The following is a 19,747-nucleotide window of genomic DNA, read 5'->3' on the forward strand; positions in this document are numbered from 1 at the left end:
CGCCGCTTTACCGGTGGACCCCGCGGCCACCGAAGAGGCCGGGGACGGAACAGCCAGCGGCCTATCTTGCGATAAGGCCGCCAGCTTGGAGTCCACAAGTTTCGACAACAATGCGGCGACGGAATCCCCAGACAGCCCGAGGGCCGCAAGGGGATCCGCCGCAGCCGAGGAGGTGGTACCCGCACAGGGACCCCGACCGGACGAACCGGCCACCACAGGGGTGGAGACGGACTGTACGTACAGCCGGTACCGCTCAAACTCCGCAGGCCCCAGACCTTCGCACAGGATGCACCGGGTGTCCCCGCAAGGAACCCTGCACCGCGGGCAACGATCGTGGGGATCCCGGGACGACAAAAACTTTCTGCACACCCCACAACTCCGAGGAGCAGGGGTAGAGGGGGTGGATACTGGGGACATATCCATGTCAGACATTGATTGTTTGCTATAAACAAAGAACAAAACATGGTTACAACGCACGCACCACAATGATTCACAAACGAACATTTTCACAAGAAAATAAACGAGCAATGTGAACATATAACATACACATATAACTTTTATTAAAGAAATAAGTTATGTTAACCCCCAAAACATACAAGAACAGGGGAAACGTAAAACACAACGTGCATACGCGAACCCCGCAAGTATATAGAAAAAAGGGCGGGAAAAATTTTCCGTTTGGCGGGAAAATTATAACCAAGCGTAGCTACCGCAACGACCCATAAAAGCACAGTTTATTAGAGAATAAACTATAATAAATATCACCAAATCTTCAAGGAACGCTTCAGCAGGAGAAAACACGTCTTGCTAAGCAGACGAAGGAGACAAGAGTGAAGGGTGTCACATGGCAGCTAGGTGGCTACGCACGTGCTGCATGAGGTAATTGAGATCTCTGTGGTAGATTTCGCTATAGCAGCAGTTGTGGGAGACAACAGCCTTGGTATAACAGTGGTAACGTATTACTTAATGTAATTTAACCCCACAAACATCACCGCCACCTGGGATGATGGACTTACCTGACAACAGCGTCCACCATCTGCTGAAGATGGAAGAGGCTGTGAAGCCTGCTGAGCACTGGATACACGCTACGGCAACTCTCCAGGTGAGTGTCGATAACCTGCAGGGTGCTCTGTCTGTCACAGAAACATGTCACATAAATATCACATATCAACAAGACACTGATTCACGCTACGGCAACTCTCCAGGTGAGTGTCGATAACCTGCAGGGTGCTCTGTCTGTCACAGAAACATGTCACATACCGTATTTTCTTGAGTATAGTGCGCACTTTTTTTCGAAAAAACACAGCATTGTAGAAGGGGGTGCGCATTATACACGAATTATGAGTTTGGATGTTTTTTTCCCCCATGGAAAGACATTACTGTGAGCACAAAACACCGGGAATACCATGTCAACAAATCCATACTGAAGTACGCAAAATAATTATGTAATTACACTGTCTGGCTATAAAAAGTGTTCTTTGTATATCTGAACTTATGTTTGTAACTTATGTCATTGATTTTATTCAAAATTCCTTATAATATTGTTTTTATTAATTTCGGCGAAATCGTGTGTGAAGCGATTGGAAGATCGCACAACTCACCGTTATTAACAGCAACCACGGTCAGAATACCGCTATTGACGCCTTGAAACAAACTTTAGTTGACAGAGAATGGATACATATATCATAAATGAAATACTTTGACTCATTAAAAGTCATATTTGTTTTTGTTTGACGATTCTATGTCAACATGAAATTCTCGCGATCACGTGATCATGTGCGCGTGAGCCTTGACGGTGACTGGTCAGACATGTTCCATGTAAAAAATAATACCCGGGAATAGCGATCAGCTGCTTCGCTTAGGGTTATTATTATTTTAAATATGTTTATTAAAGGTTGCATATAATTAAGAAAATAATGGAATATATTATTCCTGATAAATAAAATAGTTTCAGATACAATTGTTGCCGATCCTTGCATTAAAAATCTTATAAAGTTATATCATTGGGTGTGTCTTGACCGAATCACCGGTCGATTCCAAGAAAACGTGTGTACAGCTGATTGCTGTTTCCAGCTTAGTTTACGAGAAAATACGCAAGGTAATCTTAATCCCTAAATATAAAACAATGCCTAGCAGAACAATAAATACTATTTAAACGGTAAATAAACATGTCTGGTGATTTTTTATCTCAAATTTCGAATTTGTACTGACGAAGTTCTCAGCACCCGTTCGTTTGCCGGACTTATAATATAATATAATATTCAAATTTCTTTTTTTCCAAAATATTGAACCCGCTAGAGGGGGGTGCGCATTATACATGGGTGCGCACTATACTCAAGAAAATACGGTAAATATCACATATCAACAAGACACTGATACACGCTACGGCAACTCTCCAGGTGAGTGTCGATAGCCTGAAGGGTGCTCTGTCTGTCACAGAAACATGTCACATAAATATCACATATCAACAAGACACTGATACACGCTACGGCAACTCTCCAGGTGAGTGTCGATAACCTGAAGGGTGCTCTGCCTGTCACAGAAACACGTCACATAAATATCACATATCAATAAGACACTGATACACGCTACGGCAACTCTCCAGGTGAGTGTCGATAGCCTGAAGGGTGCTCTGCCTGTCACAGAAACATGTCACATAAATATCACATATCAATAAGACACTGATACACGCTACGGCAACTCTCCAGGTGAGTGTCGATAGCCTGAAGGGTGCTCTGCCTGTCACAGAAACACGTCACATAAATATCACATATCAACAAGACACTGATACACGCTACGGCAACTCTCCAGGTGAGTGTCGATAACCTGAAGGGTGCTCTGCCTGTCACAGAAACATGTCACATAAATATCACATATCAACAAGACACTAGAAACATGGTCTCAATCAATGGCAGAAAACCTTGAAAAAATAAGACACATTTCAATACCTGACTACAAATACAATCTTATTTAGATATTTGATTATGACAGACAAATGGATAAGTCTATTCCATATTTTCTACCATTACGTACAATTTATAAAGCTATATATAAGCAAAAACTATAATCACACTTAGAAAAAGATAATTCCCGTTACCCACCTTGCACTGTGTATCGAGGCCTGAGCCAGTTTCAGCTGATCGTCCTTGAGAGCATCCATGGCACAGTAGAGTTTCTGATGGAACCCTGTCTCAGCACCAACCCTGGGAACCGACACACTGAGTGAGTGAGTGAGAGAGTATGGTTTTACGCCGCTTTTAGCAATATTCCAACAATATCACGGCGGGGGGACACCAGAAATGGGCTTCACACATTGTACCCAAGTCGGGAATCAAACGTCGGGTCTTCGGCGTGATGAACGAACGCTTTAACCACTAGGCTACCCGACCGCCCCACCAACACACTGACAAACTTAAGGCATCACTAATTTAACATGGTAAGTGTAACGTTCTGATACTGTAAACCTCACTGAAATTACTGCAGATAAAATACACTACAAAGACAAAGTTAATGACCACACGATTCTTTCATATGACTAATGCTAAGACTGCTCCGTGGTCTAGTGATAGAGCATCTGCCCAGCAAGAATTTCGAGCCCAGACAGTGTCATACCCCAAGACGTTAAAAGATGGTACTTGTTGTTACCCTGTCTGGTGATTGGCATTAAGGGGCTAAAACAAGGACTGGTCAGGTTGGAGCCAGTATACTGTGTCTGAGTGGGGTATTCATGTTAAACAGCGGCATGGCATCTCAGTGGGCTAGCACTATAAAATCGGCATTAGTCCGGACTAGTACAATCAGCCACATGGATATATGCATATGGTGCAATAACGCGACGTCAAACCACATTTCACCTTACACTATAGTTAATCTGTCATGCATGGGCCCAGGTACACAAAGAAAGCAGGTTAATTCTCAGTTAAATATCCCCATCATTTTTAAAAGTCATTTTTCCTGAAATATACAAAAGTTGAAAAAAAAATAACAAAGAGATTTTAGGAATCCTGATATTTTTAAAGACTTGCTTGACCAACAGACTTTGACAATTCATTTGATCCACCCTTATTGACAGACACCTACATGTACATACCCGACAGGCACATCGAGACTCCACTGCCATTAGATTCCCACACCAAACATTGCATGAACATGAACAGCAAGGCTCAACATGAACGTACCTGGCTGGCACATCAAGGTTCCACTGCCCCGCCCTCCATGCCGCCTCATACTGCACCTCCTGCAGGGCGGGGGAGAGCCCCGTCTCACCCACCTTCCCCGTCAGACACAGCTCCAGCAGGTAGTCAGCTCCGAAACTCTGCAAGGTCTGGAAACGAAGGGGAGGATGTTTCATATCGATGTGGCTTTTGAAGAAAATGAGTCTGAGCCAGGAAAAAAATAGTAGATTGCATCTGCAACATTCAATACTAATGGGGAATGATGACTCACATTTATTACACAGATGGGAAGGGAGATGCAGGGTAGTATTTTTGCTGTAACATCCACAGGAGGTTACAGCAGTCACTTAAATCCGGTTGGCTGTTTTAGAAATCCTGAACCACTTTTCCCATTCATCATGTTCATTCATCATTTTCCACAACAAGTCTCATGACAAGTTTCACAATTTCACTCAGGACAGATAATCCGCCATTCCTTGTCACTCGTAAATTATTGTCTATATAACCCAGGTGACACATGGTAACCAGCTGATCCATATTACCCAGCTCAAGATGACCTACTGGGGACCTATTCCGCAAAGTAACCTTAGCACCAAGATGACCAGGGCTCCCATACTTTAACATTAACTTAGGACAGTTGTAGTGCTGAGACCACTTGTAGAATGTGGTCCTTATCTGCCCCTATATCCCCACTTGGTAGGTGAGGAAGTTTCAATTGATCTGGATCCCATTTCACAAAGTGATTTTAGTGCTAAGGTGATCAGTGCGGTCGGGTAGCCTAGTGGTTAAAGCGTTCGCTCGTCATGCCGAAGACCCGGGTTCGATTCCCGACATGGGTACAATGTGTGAAGCCCATTTCTGGTGTCCCCCGTCGTGATATTGCTGGAATATTGCTAAAAGCGGCGTAAAACCAAACTCACTCACTCACTAAGGTGATCATAACTCCCATACTTTAACACAGTCTTACGATCATCACTGCGCTAAGATCCATTTGTGGAACAGGGCCCTGATGTTATCACTTGTTCCATTACTTGACTAAGGTAATTCCAAACTGAAGTAAGTATGGTTTTATGCAGCTTCCCGGGGCAAGAGTGTCCTCTAGCCTTTTTATCAAAGTCTTGTTTCCTTCCTTGCCACATCCAGCCCACTTTCCTGTGCTAAACATGATTGGACTATCGCACATATTGATATTCCAATCAGAGAACGTTCCACAAAATCAACATCCATGACTAGAAACAATCGTATGAAAGTGATTTACCACTGCCTGTCATTGTTGACATGAATATGTCTTTTTCATCTTTTAAACCCCCCAATGATTGTCTATGTTTTTGTGTCAGGGATGAAATCGTGAATGTTTTAATTATCAGATCGACTAAGTCGTTGCCTTTTGTAGTCGCCAACTTTGTGAAGTTTTTCGACATAAGAAAAGCGATTGGACATCGCGTTTTCATTACAAGGGGCACAACTCGTGATCAACGCAAGGTGGCACCAGGGTTGAGCCAAGAAAAGTGGTCTTGATGTGGCAAGGGTAGAAACTAGGCTTTGATATAGGCTAGTGGACAGGCTTGCTTTGGGAAGATGGGTTTTATGCAGGTTTAGTAAATGTATACTACTCAAAAGAAGTAAAAGAACATTGATTTTTTTCATTTTTCCATGACAGATTAACTATAGTAATATGAAAGAATTGGGTGTTCTTTAACATTTTTGAAGTAAAATATACTTCACATCTTGGCAGGGGGCATCAGGAATTGGTTTCGCCTTTTGTCTCCAATTTGGGAATAAAACCTGGCTTTTCTGTTTGATACGAAAATGCTTTAGCTACTCAGCTACATAAAAGCCTCAATTAAGGTGAGAATGTTTCTTGAGTGAGTCTGCTCCCCAAAAGCACCATGACAACCTGTTTCTAAAGGATACAGACATATTACCTCTTTTACAACTGGCGCAGGAATCTCTCACCTTTAAGAGGCCCATGTCCTCTGTTGGCTGTCCCATCTTCATTCCGATGTCAAAGGTAACCACCGCCTTCTCAAGTCTGTTCTCATGAAGGTAAGTTTTAATCCTAGGAACAGAAAGCCATCGTGTCAGCCAGACTCCACAAGCCCTCTGAACATCCAACCCTCACCACTATTATAGACTGACCATCCTAAACTAGAGTCTATTCATATATGTTCCAATGTTAGACCCCAACACCAGGACCCTCCACACCTGTGCCAATCAGTGTCACCCAGACACCTCATCTCCTCATCACTTCTCACTAAGATGTGGAGTCTGCCAACCTCCCAGCCCCACACCCGTACACCCCATCAGTGTCCTCCATCCCATACACCCCGTCAGTGTCCCCCTATCCATACACCCATAGGTGTCCCCCACACCTGTACACCCCGTCAGTGTCCCCGACACTGCTCACCTAGACGCTGAGTCCACCAGCCTCCCGGCTCCACACCCGTACACCCTGTCAGGGTCCCCGACAATCTGGAGGCCCCGTCAGTGTCCCCCACTCTGCTCACCTAGACGTGGAGTCTGCCAGCCTCCCGGCTCCACACCCGTACACCCTGTCAGGGTCCCCGACAATCGGGTACCCCCAGCCAGTGTCCCCGACACTGCTCACCTAGAAGTACAGTCCACCAGCCTCCCGGCTCCACACCCGTACACCCTGTCAGGGTCCCCGACAATCTGGAGGCCCCCGTCAGTGTCCCCCACTCTGCTCACCTAGACGTGGAGTCTGCCAGCCTCCCAGCCCCACACCCGTACACCCCGTCAGGGTCCCCGACAATCTGGTACGCCTCCAGCAAGAGCTCCTGGACATTCAGCTGGGTACTGGAGGAGGATGTGATGCTACTCAGTGTGTCGAGACGCTGGTCCTGGCTCACTGGCTGCGACAATCGCTGAGACCGACTCCCCGACGATGAATCCTTGTCATCCTCACTGAAAGAAAAGAATAAGATGATATTGAAAAACAAAACCTGTGCTTATAGTGCTTCAGGTTGATATGATAGAACATAGAACATGGGACATCAGATGCTGCTCAGAAAGAGGCGGTCATTTATTCCCCACTCAAGTTGCAAGTATGTGCAATATCCCGAAATAATTAATTGTGATAACTGAACATTTTCTGAAGAAGTTTCTGTTTGTTTGTTTGTTTGTTTTAAGCAGCAGTCAGCAACATTCCTGACATTACAACCTGTAAATAATTTAGTCTGTGCCAGACAAACCAGTGGTTGATGTGATTATCCCATGTTGTTGTGAGAGGCTGATTACGACAGGGGGACATATACTATTCTGGAAGAAGTTTCTGACCTGCATGAGTCGGACCATATCTCTGCGTACAGAATGGCGGTGAACGGAGCGGAGCAGTAGAGGGCCGCCCTCGCCACCTCCAAGTAGTTCAACTGCAGCCAGAAGTTGTCATCCCAGGGGGTCAGGACCTTCCGCCTGTCACACAAATGATCTATAGAGTGGCGCTAAGTTGTCAACCACACAAACATAGATCTGAATAGTGGCACTAAGTTGACAACCACACAAACACAGATATACATAGTGGCACTAAGTTGTCACAACACACAAACACAGATCAACATAGTGGCACCAAGTTGTCAACCCACACAAACACAGATCAACATAGTGGCACCAAGTTGTCAACCCACACAAACACAGATCAACATAGTGGCACTAAGTTGTCAACCACACAAACACAGATATACATAGTGGCACTAAGTTGTCAACCACATAAACATAGATCTACATAGTGGCACCAAGTTGTCAACCACATAAACATAGATCTACATAGTGGCACCAAGTTGTCACTCCACACAAACACAGATCAACATAGAGTCACTAGGTTGTCACTCCACACAAACACAGATCAACATAGAGTCACTAGGTTGTCACCCCACACAAACACAGATCAACATAGAGTCACTAGGTTGTCACTCCACACAAACACAGATCAACATAGAGTCACTAGGTTGTCACTCCACACAAACACAGATCAACATAGTGTCACTAGGTTGTCACTCCACACAAACACAGATCAACATAGTGGCACTAAGTTGTCACTCCACACAAACACAGATCAACATAGTGTCACCAGGTTGTCACCCCACACAAACACAGATCAACATAGAGTCACTAGGTTGTCACTCCACACAAACACAGATCAACATAGTGTCACCAAGTTGTCACCCCACACAAACACAGATCAACATAGAGTCACTAGGTTGTCACTCCACACAAACACAGATCAACATAGAGTCACTAGGTTGTTACCCCACACAAACACAGATCAACATAGTGGCACTAAGTTGTCACTCCACACAAACACAGATCAACATAGTGTCACTAGGTTGTCACAACACACAAACACAGATCAACATAGTGGCACTAGGTTGTCACAACACACAAACATCTGTCTACACAGTAGCATATTTGTTCTATAGATGAACAGCATAAACAATCAAATAAAATCATGGTATTTAATCTCACTCCACTTGAACTCATTTCATACATCCTATCAACAATATTTTTTGTCTTAGGATGACGATTTCCGAGGGAGACGATTTTGCAATCATTTGAGACACAAAGCAAAGATAGTGTGATGGCAGTCAGTATAAGTTTGTGAATATCTTGTCTCACCCTCGCCTTGGTCTTTTCTGTTGGCGCAGGTACTGCACCACGTGAAGCATGGTCTGTACTGACTCCTTGTTGCAACACACGCCAGCTGCAGAATAAATCACCAAGGCAAGGCCTAAGTCACTCTCGTCTATAGGACTGTTCCTACTACCACCCTACCCTCACTAACACGTTAAAGATCTATATTTAAACCAGTCTAACACCTGAATACTTTAGATCGTCTGAAAAAGCTGAGACATGTGTATATTAAAATAAACATACAAAAAATAAGTATTTAAGAAATGACTTCAATATTTTTTTGCATTTTATGGAGGTATATATAAATGTAAACAAATGTTTGCACAATATGACAATCCATATGCACACCTGTTTTTACATTTATACCTCCATGAACCCAAAAACATATTGATCTGAATTTTACAAATAAGGCTAAAAAAATAATAGTCTTGATACTCAGGCACCGCCCGCATCATCATAAAGTCTGTGCCGCACATTACATTTATATTTTCATTTTATTTTTTTAAGAAAAAAACCCAAAACAATGCGCTCCAAAGCTTCCAGTTACTTACCTTGACACGTACAATGTATTATTGCGCATCTTTTGTAATGGTCATGGCAGCAATAGGAGTTTGTATACTTGGTTATGTAGGGAGGTTGATGATACACAACTGTTTATTTGATTACATACTAGTTTGAACAAGCAAAAAAATAGAAAAAAACACTGCCTGCCCACACAATATTTTCAAAACTCATTGCCTGAGAACCAATTCTTATATTTTTTAAACACTTCAATATTATTTCAGGCTGCTTATTTAATCATTAACACATGTACTACATGTAGATGACATTACACAATCAGTCACATCATTAGCGCAATAATGTACCACAAGCCTGCAGATTCTATAATCAGCCAATCAGCAAAGAGCAGTCCGTTAGTGGGCGTAGTTCAACTTTATGGGGTTATGGAAACTAGGGAAATGAAATTTGTGTGATTTGCCTAATGCCAGGGAAACACTTGCATTTCATTAATTTACTGTTAATGTACACATGACAAGAATGGCATGCTGTTGTAACCACTACGCTGCTCCACCACAACTTACACTCACTCATAGCCTTGCTGTCCCCGCAGGAGGCCCCTCTCCCTGCTCCACCACAACTTACACTCACTCCTAGACTTGCTGTCCCCGGAGGAGGCCCCTCTCCCTGCTCCACCACAACTTACACTCACTCATAGACTTGCTGTCCCCGGAAGAGGCCCCCCTCCCTGCTCCTCCACACACGGTCTCACAGTGAGTCTGGAAGAAGCCCGAGATCCTGTTTGACACCACCTCCCAATGATCGTCGATGCCTGCTACCAGGATGTTGTGGACAAGGAACGGCAGCACCATCTCACAGAACTCGGGCTGTGCCAACAAGTTATGCAGATATCAGTTATCACAACTGCCTAAATCAGGGATTAATCCAGGATGCCAAACTAACTGTCCAGAGTAGGCAATTTGGGAAAAATTGTTATCTTGCTCAAACATGTCACCTCTGCAAAGCTCTAACATTAGATATTACTATATAACATGAATTGGGACATTTGTAATTTCTCTTTGCAATTTTTATAGACATTTGGTGCAGACTTGAGGCCGAACTGGTGCCAAAGAGCAGTCTGGAAAAAGACTATAAATCATTGTAGAAGAAGCATCACAAAGTTATGAATAATGGAAAATTTGTAGAAAAGAAAACAGACCAGAATGAAATCTTAATGTAGAGCCTGAGAGTGATGCAACCCTGACTCATGAAAATCACTGTTAGTGTGGATTGAAGCTATCCTCTGGAGAACAGCCTCCTTCTTGTTCCTATCTTACCCTGAGTTCACATATGGGCGAGAGCAGACGCAGCAGGTCGTCGGTGACAGAGCCGCTGTTGAGGAGTGCACATGTCAGGTCCGTCACCCAGCGTCTGTGGTCTCCATGTTCTGGCACCCACAGACTATCCGAGTTGACTGTCTGGAAGAACCTCTCCAGATTCCCTGTAGACGCTTCACTAGCCACAGGCTGAAACACAGCATCAATCACATTCTCAACCATGTCCTGGCATCAAGGACAACCAATAAGTGAGACGAGTTGTCTCCCATAGCCATGCCAGGATCTGCTGATCATGGTTCTATAACTAATTTGACCTGTTGTTATAATCCCTGGTTTCACATCAACATTATTGTGGACTTCAAATTCATAAACAGCAATGATCTGTTTTACAATGGGCTGTTCTCCCATGCGAGGACATAACTAAATTCTGATCAAAGCGGCATAAATCCTAACTCATTCATGAAACCATGGATCTTGTAGAGCTCAAAACGGCTGCTGGCCCCCATTCTACCTCATGTAGATGTTTATCACTCTGGTCAAACCAACCAGCATGGGTTAGACACAATAAACCAAGGATCATAAAGTGTGAGTGAGTGAGTGAGTGAGTAAGTTTTTACGCTGCTTTTACTAATATTCCAGCAATATCACGATTGGGGACACCAGAAATGGGCTTCACACATTGTACCCATGTAGAGTATCAAATTTTGTCGTGACGAGTGAACACTTTACCCACTAGACTACCCCACCGCCCAGGATCATAAAGAGGGAAAATTTAGATTCCAACCTCCCAGACACCAATACCCCAAATACAATGGGTTTAGTAACTATAACCATGTTTGCATCACATTCACATAACCAGAATCAGCTTTCATGCTTCATTTAAAAAAGACTTCAGAACGATTCTTCCATATTCATTTTGGCCTATCACCATGAATACCTGATGCACTCAAGGAAGAAAGTTAAGGAGGTTAGTTAGAAGCACCACGCCCTCACACATCTTACAACATCACTAGCTTAACACATAACAATGAAAAATGACATCAAAGTATATTTCCCCAACTCCTTATTGTAATGTGCAAACTAAAAGTTGTATTTTATACCTAATTTACCCAAGGAATATCACATTGAAGCATGATTAATAATTCTACCATGACATTGAAGATAGTTTGATTCTGAATAGTTCAAATGAGGTATCAATTTTCTAATTGATACCCCCGATTTAAGCCTTTTCAGACAAAAAAACATATGTATGAATACATCAAATCAGGTGGTAAGATACAATATCTACAAGACACTAAATGTATTGTCTTGTTGTTATGTGATGTTCAATTCCATTCCGACTGACCTTTAAACGTAACCAATTAAACTATCTACATTTTCCCACGACATGAAGCACCTGACTTCCTACAGTAGCATCAGCACCATACCTTCTTCTTGCACTTGAAAGGATGCAGATAGTTGAAGAGATAGTCTTTGTCAGCTAGTTTGGCCTTGTAGTCGTTGCTGAATTCTACGCCAAGCCTTGTGGCCAGCATGGACTTGAGGACCTCGCCAGACCTCTGCACTACCGTGATGCTGCAACATATAGGCAGGCTCTCAAGTCAAACTGAAGAATCCTCGAACACATGACACTTTTATATGGACAGCAACTTCTATTACTCTTTGTATGAAGGAGCAAGAAGTATCTCTGAAACGTCATACAAAGAATAAAAGAAGTTGCTATCCATAAAAAAAAGAAGTGGCATGTATTCATCTTCCTCCCACTTCTAAATGAAGACTTGAAGAATCCTTGCGAAGGCAATTCATAATAAAGCACTGCTTGTACTGCATACTATCCTTTCAGCTTAATCTACTGAAAGAGTTAGTAAGTTTGGATTAACACCGTTTTTAGCAATATTCCAGCACCAGAGATGTACACATATTGTGTCCATGTAGGGAATCGAACTCCGCGCCTTCGCGTGATGAGGTTAGGCTTCCCCATTGCCATCTGCAAGGAGACACCCGAGAATATCCGGATTAGAGAAATAGGCGAATTTGCTTGTTGCAAGAGGCAACTAATGGGATCGAGTGGTCAGGCTTGCTGACTTGATCGCTGCAAGTCATCGTATCCCAATTACGAGGATCGATGGTCATGATGTTAATCACTGGATTGTCTAGTCCAGAGTTGATTATTTATAGACCACCATCATGCAGCTGGAATATTGCTGAGTGCAGCGTTAAACAACAATTAAACAAACAAAACAAATCTGCAGGGAGAACTCTACCAAGGGAGAGAGAGAGAGAGTGAGTATGATTTTACGCCGCTTTTAGCAATATTCCTGCAATATCAAGGCGGGGGACACCAGAAATGGGCTTCACACATTGTACCCATGTCGGGAATCGAACCCAGGTCTTCGGCGTGATGAACGAACGCTTTAACCACTAGGCTACCCGACTGCCCGAACTCACCAAGGATCAACAAGATACTGGTTGAGACAGTGGAAGATCCGGCAGTACTTCTGGCCATCCGAGTTGTCCTGGTATGCTTCCAAGGAGTCCTGTAGTCCGGGCTGGGGACACTTCTTCGGGAGGGACAGTGTGTAGAGGTCAATTGGTCCAATGATTCCAAGACAGGATGCAGCTTCCAGTGCCACCTGGTGGCAAGGTGACTGTGTCAAGTGGAGTAACTCACAGACCAGCTGACACAGAACAGGACCATCAGTTGAGTCTGAAATGAAGCCATTCAGGATGATCAGTGATGAGTTTGATTTAACACTGCACTGAACAATAATTATGGAACCTGGAAGTGTGTCAGCTTGATGTGAGGAATGTAATCAGCTGGAACAAAATTTTCAACACAATGGAGAGATTGACCAACGAGCTAATTACAAGGAAATATCTGTCTTGAGTGAATGAAAGGTGTTAATCCACTGACATTTACTCATTGACATATTATTAAGGAAAATGAATATAAACTGTTTGAAATGTCAACCCCACAGAGAAACTTCACTGAAGGAAGCCTGTTATTCAGATGATGTATTGTTATCAATTAAACATCATGAAAAGTGGATGTCATATGTCATTTATTTTTTAAAATGAAGCACTGTGTCGTCATATGACTTCAACTGACCAATCAGCATAGAGTATCACTAAAATGCATGTTTGTTTGTTGTTTAACGCCGCACTCTGCAATATTCCAGCTATATGAAGGCGAGCTGAACATATTTGATTCTGGACAAGACCATCCCATGATTGATGTCTTGAGCATCGATCCACGCAATTGGGACACGAAGACATGCATCAACATGCAACATATTTGATGCAACTTACCATTTTGAGGCTTCACTGAAAACCCATGTTTTCTTTACAAGTTTCAATGAACAGAATATTTGGTTGTGAACATCCGGGTAGAATGTGCGCTGTACTCAACATAGCAGCAACATCACATTCCTACTGGTTGCTTAAGCAATGCAACAATATATACTACTCAAAAGAAGTCAAAGACCACCCGATTCTTTCATATTACAATAGTAATATGATGCTACGTTGCAACAATAGTTAATCTGTCATTGCATGACAATTAAGAATAGTAAAATTCAAAGAATTGAGGGGTGCTTAACATCTTTTGAGTAGTATATGTGGCAGATACAACATTGTACATATTTATTTTATTCACCTTTAGTGTCTGCTTTTAAGTGGTCAACTTTTTTGTTTAATTATTGGTTAAGATAGATTAAATGTACCAAATGTGTCCTTCATGTTGTTAGCCTTAACAAACCCAAGCCATGACATGCTCAACTGATTGGCCAAGCTAACCTCAAAGTTGACCCTTTGTCTCACTGCATGTTCTCAGTCTGCACACATTTGTTGGCAAGTAAAATCATCTAAAATCAGATATCTGGAATGATAAGTTGCGGCACTAGTCGGGAAGACACCAATGTCTCACCCACAGGGGTGTGATACATACATGAAACATCCATTGGCAAAATATAACGTCTCTCATCCGTAGCGTGTGTTTGCCTATCACTCATTCATTGCCCTGCTACATATACATAATGATTTGAAACCAGTGACAGTTTGAAAGTTTTGCATGACTTACTCTGTGAATCTGTTGTTAAAGTGCGAAGCTCCGATCGACTCTGGCAGAAGAGGGAGTTGAGAGAGAGGAGAGTTTGTGTGCAGCCCTCAGTGACTGTCTGCTTCTCTTGGAGGACCTTCACAGTATGTTGCATCTCCTGACGAATATCAACAACAACTGCTGACTGGTTGAAGACTTGAGACAATATAAATGGAATCGGGTGTACAAATCCAGGTTTGGTAGTAATAGAGAGGAGAAATATGGTTTAGCACCATTTGTACTAACAAATCCACATACGGTCTTTGACGTCAAGGGACACGAGGCTACATCCGGAGGAAGCAGACACAGTCATGAATAAACTGGTAGTAGTTCCTGTAGTTTTCATGTGCTGTATGACATGTCATTAAACATTTATCAAAGATTCTCGATGTGTTTTCTGATTTGCGAGTGTTATTGAATATTTGATGGCAGGAAACTTCTTTTGGAATATGTGGCGTTTTCAACATTGTAAACTACGAAAGTTATCAGTAGTTTTCTATAGCCCTCTGTCTCTATATGAACTCCCAGTTGTTAGACTGACATGATGACACTCTGGAATGCTATGACGTCATGATAAGATATTTCCAGGATCCAATCCCAATTAACAATGTTTTTAAACCAATCAGATTTCCGAACACATTTGCATTTATTTTACAGGTCAACAAACCTGTATCAAAGAGCCTCTCCCTGCGTGTTTCTGGAGCTTTCTGTGAACCTTCCTGTAATTACTGAACTCATACTCCTCAGGGAATGTGTCCAGCTGGCCAATGGCGCCGCGGAGGGCACCGGCGTTCTCCATGATCAGCAAATTGAGCAGCGTCTGGCTGCTGTCCTGGAGGGGTCCACGCCGCCTCATCAACGGGAGGGTCGTACTTACAATACAGTCCAGGTACTTGCCCAGCTCCTGGGGAGGAAAGGCAGTGAGATTAACACGGCGGTGATGGTGGAGGTGAAATGGGTTTTAACATTGCATTCCCTCCTATCTGCTTGTACTACAGTGCTAAGCCCACTGAGATAACATGCCTGAGTTTAGCATACATGTACACTCCACTCAGACACAGTATTCTGAATCCGTGGCAACCAGACCTTGCTTTATCCCGTCTTACCCTGGGGAAGAACTGGTCTTGGCTAAACAACAGGAAGAACAGGCCAGTGGAAGGTTTAGCCTGGTACACCGGGTCTTCCCAGGGTTCTGATTAATCTGAACAAGAGAGAAAGTGAAGCCGTTTCAATTTACTAAAGGCCAAAGTCTGCCCCGACTCAAAGGGAGATAACCTACCTCTGGACAACTCTCTAGGGCCACTGTACTGATGCTATGCAGCAGACCAATACATGTCTCCATCATGGACAGCCTCGAAGCATGGTCACTCACAAAGATGTCTCTGGAAAAAACAAAATTGTCATGTTAGCTTCAGTTCTTAAGGTGGACGCTAAACATTCCCTCCCGCCTTCATTGGGCTCTGGCACCTGTCCATCCTTTGATGACCCACAGACAGAGGATGGAGGTCATCCCCCTACTCAAAGACTTTGACATCTACTCCAGTATATGTGCTGGATAATACCTAAATATTCATATAAATAATCACAGCTGTCAAATCTATTATTAATAGACAGTGGGGATTTTTTTAAAAATGGAAATAAATACGAAATGTGCAGCAGACTTTATGATGCAGGCGGTGCCTGAGAACCAAGACTATTATTTAATTGCGAAACAGTAAACTGTATACATGGAATTTCTTTAGCAATTAGCTAAGCAGGCAATCGATAATCATTTTAATGTCCATACTGATTGTTTAACCAATTATTCGATCAATCTCTCAGGCACTATCTGCCAAAAATATTTTCTACATCTGTCTCAGTTCCTGAAGGTACATATCTGACGGTACCTGTGTTGCGTGTTGATGTCCTTGATCACATGCACAAGCCTATGGATGACATCCCTCAAAATGAAGCCCCAGCTGCCGCAAAGGGTGCTGGCAAATTCCGGGAGAAGCATCTCAACAAACAGTTGGTACATTGTCAGAATTCGGCGCTTTTCCTGGATACGATGCTCTGTCGAAAGACTAGTAGCCAGCTTCAGGAGCACTCTTTGGATAGAGTCCTGAAAAACCAAGGACATCACCATCATCAGCATCACCCCAGATATCATCATCACCATCATCATTGACATCATCATTATGATCACCGTCATCATCATCATCATCATCGTCTTACCCATCACCACCTCCAACACCAACATCACCACCATGATCATCATCACGGTCACATCATCATCAGATTCTAAGTGTGGCTTGATTTCACTGATCATATCCATTTCTCTTACCCTCAACCATGTTTCTGATTCAAAGCTTAAGACCGAAGGCAACAATCAAGTAACACATCAGACGTATCAAGTGACCTGCACCAACAAACAACATGATAACACACACCGATTTCCTCCCTGTCTGCAGTTATTACTATGATCGTATCTTTTTAATCCAATTGGAAGCTTGACTCAGTCAAAACAGAAGAGACCAACAAACTGTGACCACTCATTATGTCAAATATCGTAAGTCAAGTTCCACTGCAATGAAAAGTACCTGTGTTTTAGCCAGTACAGACACCAGAGACCTGACAGACGTACCTGTGTTTTAGCCAGTACAGACACCAGAGACCTGACAGACGTACCTGTGTTTTAGCCAGTACAGACACCAGGGACCTGACAGACGTACCTGTGTTTTAGCCAGTACAGACACAAGTGATCAGACAGACGTACCTGTGTTTTAGCCAGTACAGACACCAGGGACCTGACAGACGTACCTGTGTTTTAGCCAGTACAGACACAAGTGATCAGACAGACCTACCTGTGTTTTAGCCAGTACAGACACAAGTGATTAGACAGACCTACCTGTGTTTTAGCCAGTACAGACACCAGAGACCTGACAGACGTACCTGTGTGTTCGCCAGTACAGACACAAGGGACCTGACAGACGTACCTGTGTTTTAGCCAGTACAGACACAATTGATCAGACAGACGAACCTGTGTTTTAGCCAGTACAGACACAAGGGACCTGACAGACGTACCTGTGTTTTAGCCAGTACAGACACAAGTGATCAGACAGACGTACCTGTGTTTGAGCCAGTACAGACACCAGAGACCTGACAGACGTACCTGTGTTTTAGCCAGTACAGACACAAGTGATCAGACAGACGTACCTGTGTTTTAGCCAGTACAGACACCAGAGACCTGACAGACGTACCTGTGTGTTCGCCAGTACAGACACAAGGGACCTGACAGACGTACCTGTGTTTTAGCCAGTACAGACACAAGTGATCTGACAGACGTACCTGTGTTTTAGCCAGTACAGACACAAGTGATCAGACAGACGTACCTGTGTTTTAGCCAGTACAGACACCAGAGACCTGACAGACGTACCTGTGTGTTCGCCAGTACAGACACAAGTGATCTGACAGACGCACCTGTGTTTTAGCCAGTACAGACACAATTGATCTGACAGACGCACCTGTGTTTTAGCCAGTACAGACACCAGGGACCTTGCTGCGCTGCCGGAGAAGCTGTTGGTGAGATAGTCCAGCGTGGACTTGATGATGTAGCTGTTGTAGCTTGGGGGGTTGGGGTCCGGGCAGCAGCTGAAACAAGACAGTGAGTAACTGTCCTTTCATAATCAGTTCGCACTTTTCCAGCCTGTAAATAAATGTCTTTACTATGATGAACTGAGTGAGTGAGTGAGTTTAATGGCTAAATAATTGAGCCTGGGCCAGGCACCCCAAGGCTGAAACCATTAGCTTGTGCAAGCATAGCTAGGACCCACACTGTAAGCACTCGGTCCACACTTTCTAGATATTTATTACAGCTGGTACTGTACCTGCCGTCTGCCTCGTCACTTCCAGTTCCGTGTAGACACATGAGGATGTTAACGATGATGACGTCCAGGTTAGCATGAATCTCTCGGTCTATCACCTGAAACCAAACAGCCACTAGCATCAAGTTATTGGCTGACAAAATCTAAAAATATTTCAACATATCCCATGACATGATATTGATGTTTTGTCTCGATAAAATACATTTAAAATTATATGTGTCAAGCTCTGAAAAACAACTTAATGAGGGAGGAAACCCACGAGCACAGGTATGGCGCCAACAAACCAAAATTCATAATCAGAGTATCCTAGCACACCAACAGGAACTCAACACAGCACATTACACCACCTTAGACAATTGGGACACCATGCCCCCACAGGTAAAATACCAACACAATTTTGGAAGCGCATATACGCAGGTATTTCCCACAGGTGAGAGTCACTCTATTCCAAGAATGACCCCCCAAATTGTTAAATGACCCCCACACTTGTTAAATCCCCCCCACACTTGTGGAAATGACTGTATTCAGATAGATCCCCAAATATTTGTTACAGGTTTGGGTTGGGGGGCGTGGTCATCCGGATGTTTGATGTCCCATCCCAACCATCAGTTTCAAAGAGAACAGCATCCCCATTTCACTCATACTTTACTATCAACTTCAAACAAGTTCTTGTTTAGATAGAGAGAGAGAGAGAGAGAGAGAGAGAGAGTGTGTGTGTGTGTGTCTGTCTGTCTGTCTGTGTCTGTGTGTGTAGCATATCCCACCTCACTCGTCACCTCCTTCTCCAACATGTCATAACGCCTCGAAGCTAGATTGGTTCTCTTCTTCACTTCTCGGTCACTGGCGACCTCCTCTGACGTGGAGGCTGCAAAGAGCGGCAGGATGTGGATGACGATGTTGGGGATGCTGTCGATGATGACCTGCTTCCAGCCCTGCTCAGTGTCTGAGGCCAACGCCTGGATGTCCTCTAGCAGGCCGTGCATGAACAGCCCAGGCACCAATACATTGCCATACGACCTGCATAGAGTTCACACACAGGTATTTACTACAAGACGTCAGGTGAAATGGGGTTTTAAGATTATTGCACTGATATAGTCTGGACTTATAATTACATCGGTATAATAGTTGACC

General features: G+C 43.5%; 1 protein-coding gene across 3 annotated transcripts in view; it reads right to left on the bottom strand.

The window, feature by feature from the left end:
* The window catches only part of LOC124147693 (serine-protein kinase ATM-like), a 111,326-nt gene that overhangs the window by 35,612 nt on the left and 55,967 nt on the right, over positions 1 to 19,747 (bottom strand). For 2 of the 3 annotated variants that reach the window (XM_048380700.1, XM_048380699.1), the window contains exons 25-42: positions 19,381 to 19,633; positions 18,620 to 18,714; positions 18,257 to 18,383; positions 16,640 to 16,854; positions 16,033 to 16,135; positions 15,421 to 15,657; positions 14,736 to 14,871; positions 13,106 to 13,364; positions 12,085 to 12,232; positions 10,658 to 10,846; positions 10,027 to 10,207; positions 8,808 to 8,892; positions 7,473 to 7,607; positions 6,885 to 7,100; positions 6,132 to 6,234; positions 4,179 to 4,324; positions 3,102 to 3,203; positions 1,017 to 1,133 (exon numbers count right to left, since the gene is read on the bottom strand). In XM_048380700.1, the coding sequence (XP_048236657.1) occupies positions 1,017 to 1,133; positions 3,102 to 3,203; positions 4,179 to 4,324; positions 6,132 to 6,234; positions 6,885 to 7,100; positions 7,473 to 7,607; positions 8,808 to 8,892; positions 10,027 to 10,207; positions 10,658 to 10,846; positions 12,085 to 12,232; positions 13,106 to 13,364; positions 14,736 to 14,871; positions 15,421 to 15,657; positions 16,033 to 16,135; positions 16,640 to 16,854; positions 18,257 to 18,383; positions 18,620 to 18,714; positions 19,381 to 19,633 (2,847 nt within the window). The remainder of the gene's footprint in view (positions 1 to 1,016; positions 1,134 to 3,101; positions 3,204 to 4,178; positions 4,325 to 6,131; positions 6,235 to 6,884; positions 7,101 to 7,472; positions 7,608 to 8,807; positions 8,893 to 10,026; positions 10,208 to 10,657; positions 10,847 to 12,084; positions 12,233 to 13,105; positions 13,365 to 14,735; positions 14,872 to 15,420; positions 15,658 to 16,032; positions 16,136 to 16,639; positions 16,855 to 18,256; positions 18,384 to 18,619; positions 18,715 to 19,380; positions 19,634 to 19,747) is intronic. The other variant, XM_048380701.1, reaches the window with a different exon arrangement.

Source organism: Haliotis rufescens, unplaced genomic scaffold, assembly GCF_023055435.1.
Source record: "Haliotis rufescens isolate VD_foot unplaced genomic scaffold, xgHalRufe1.0.p SCAF_32, whole genome shotgun sequence".
NCBI classification, from domain to species: domain Eukaryota; kingdom Metazoa; phylum Mollusca; class Gastropoda; order Lepetellida; family Haliotidae; genus Haliotis; species Haliotis rufescens.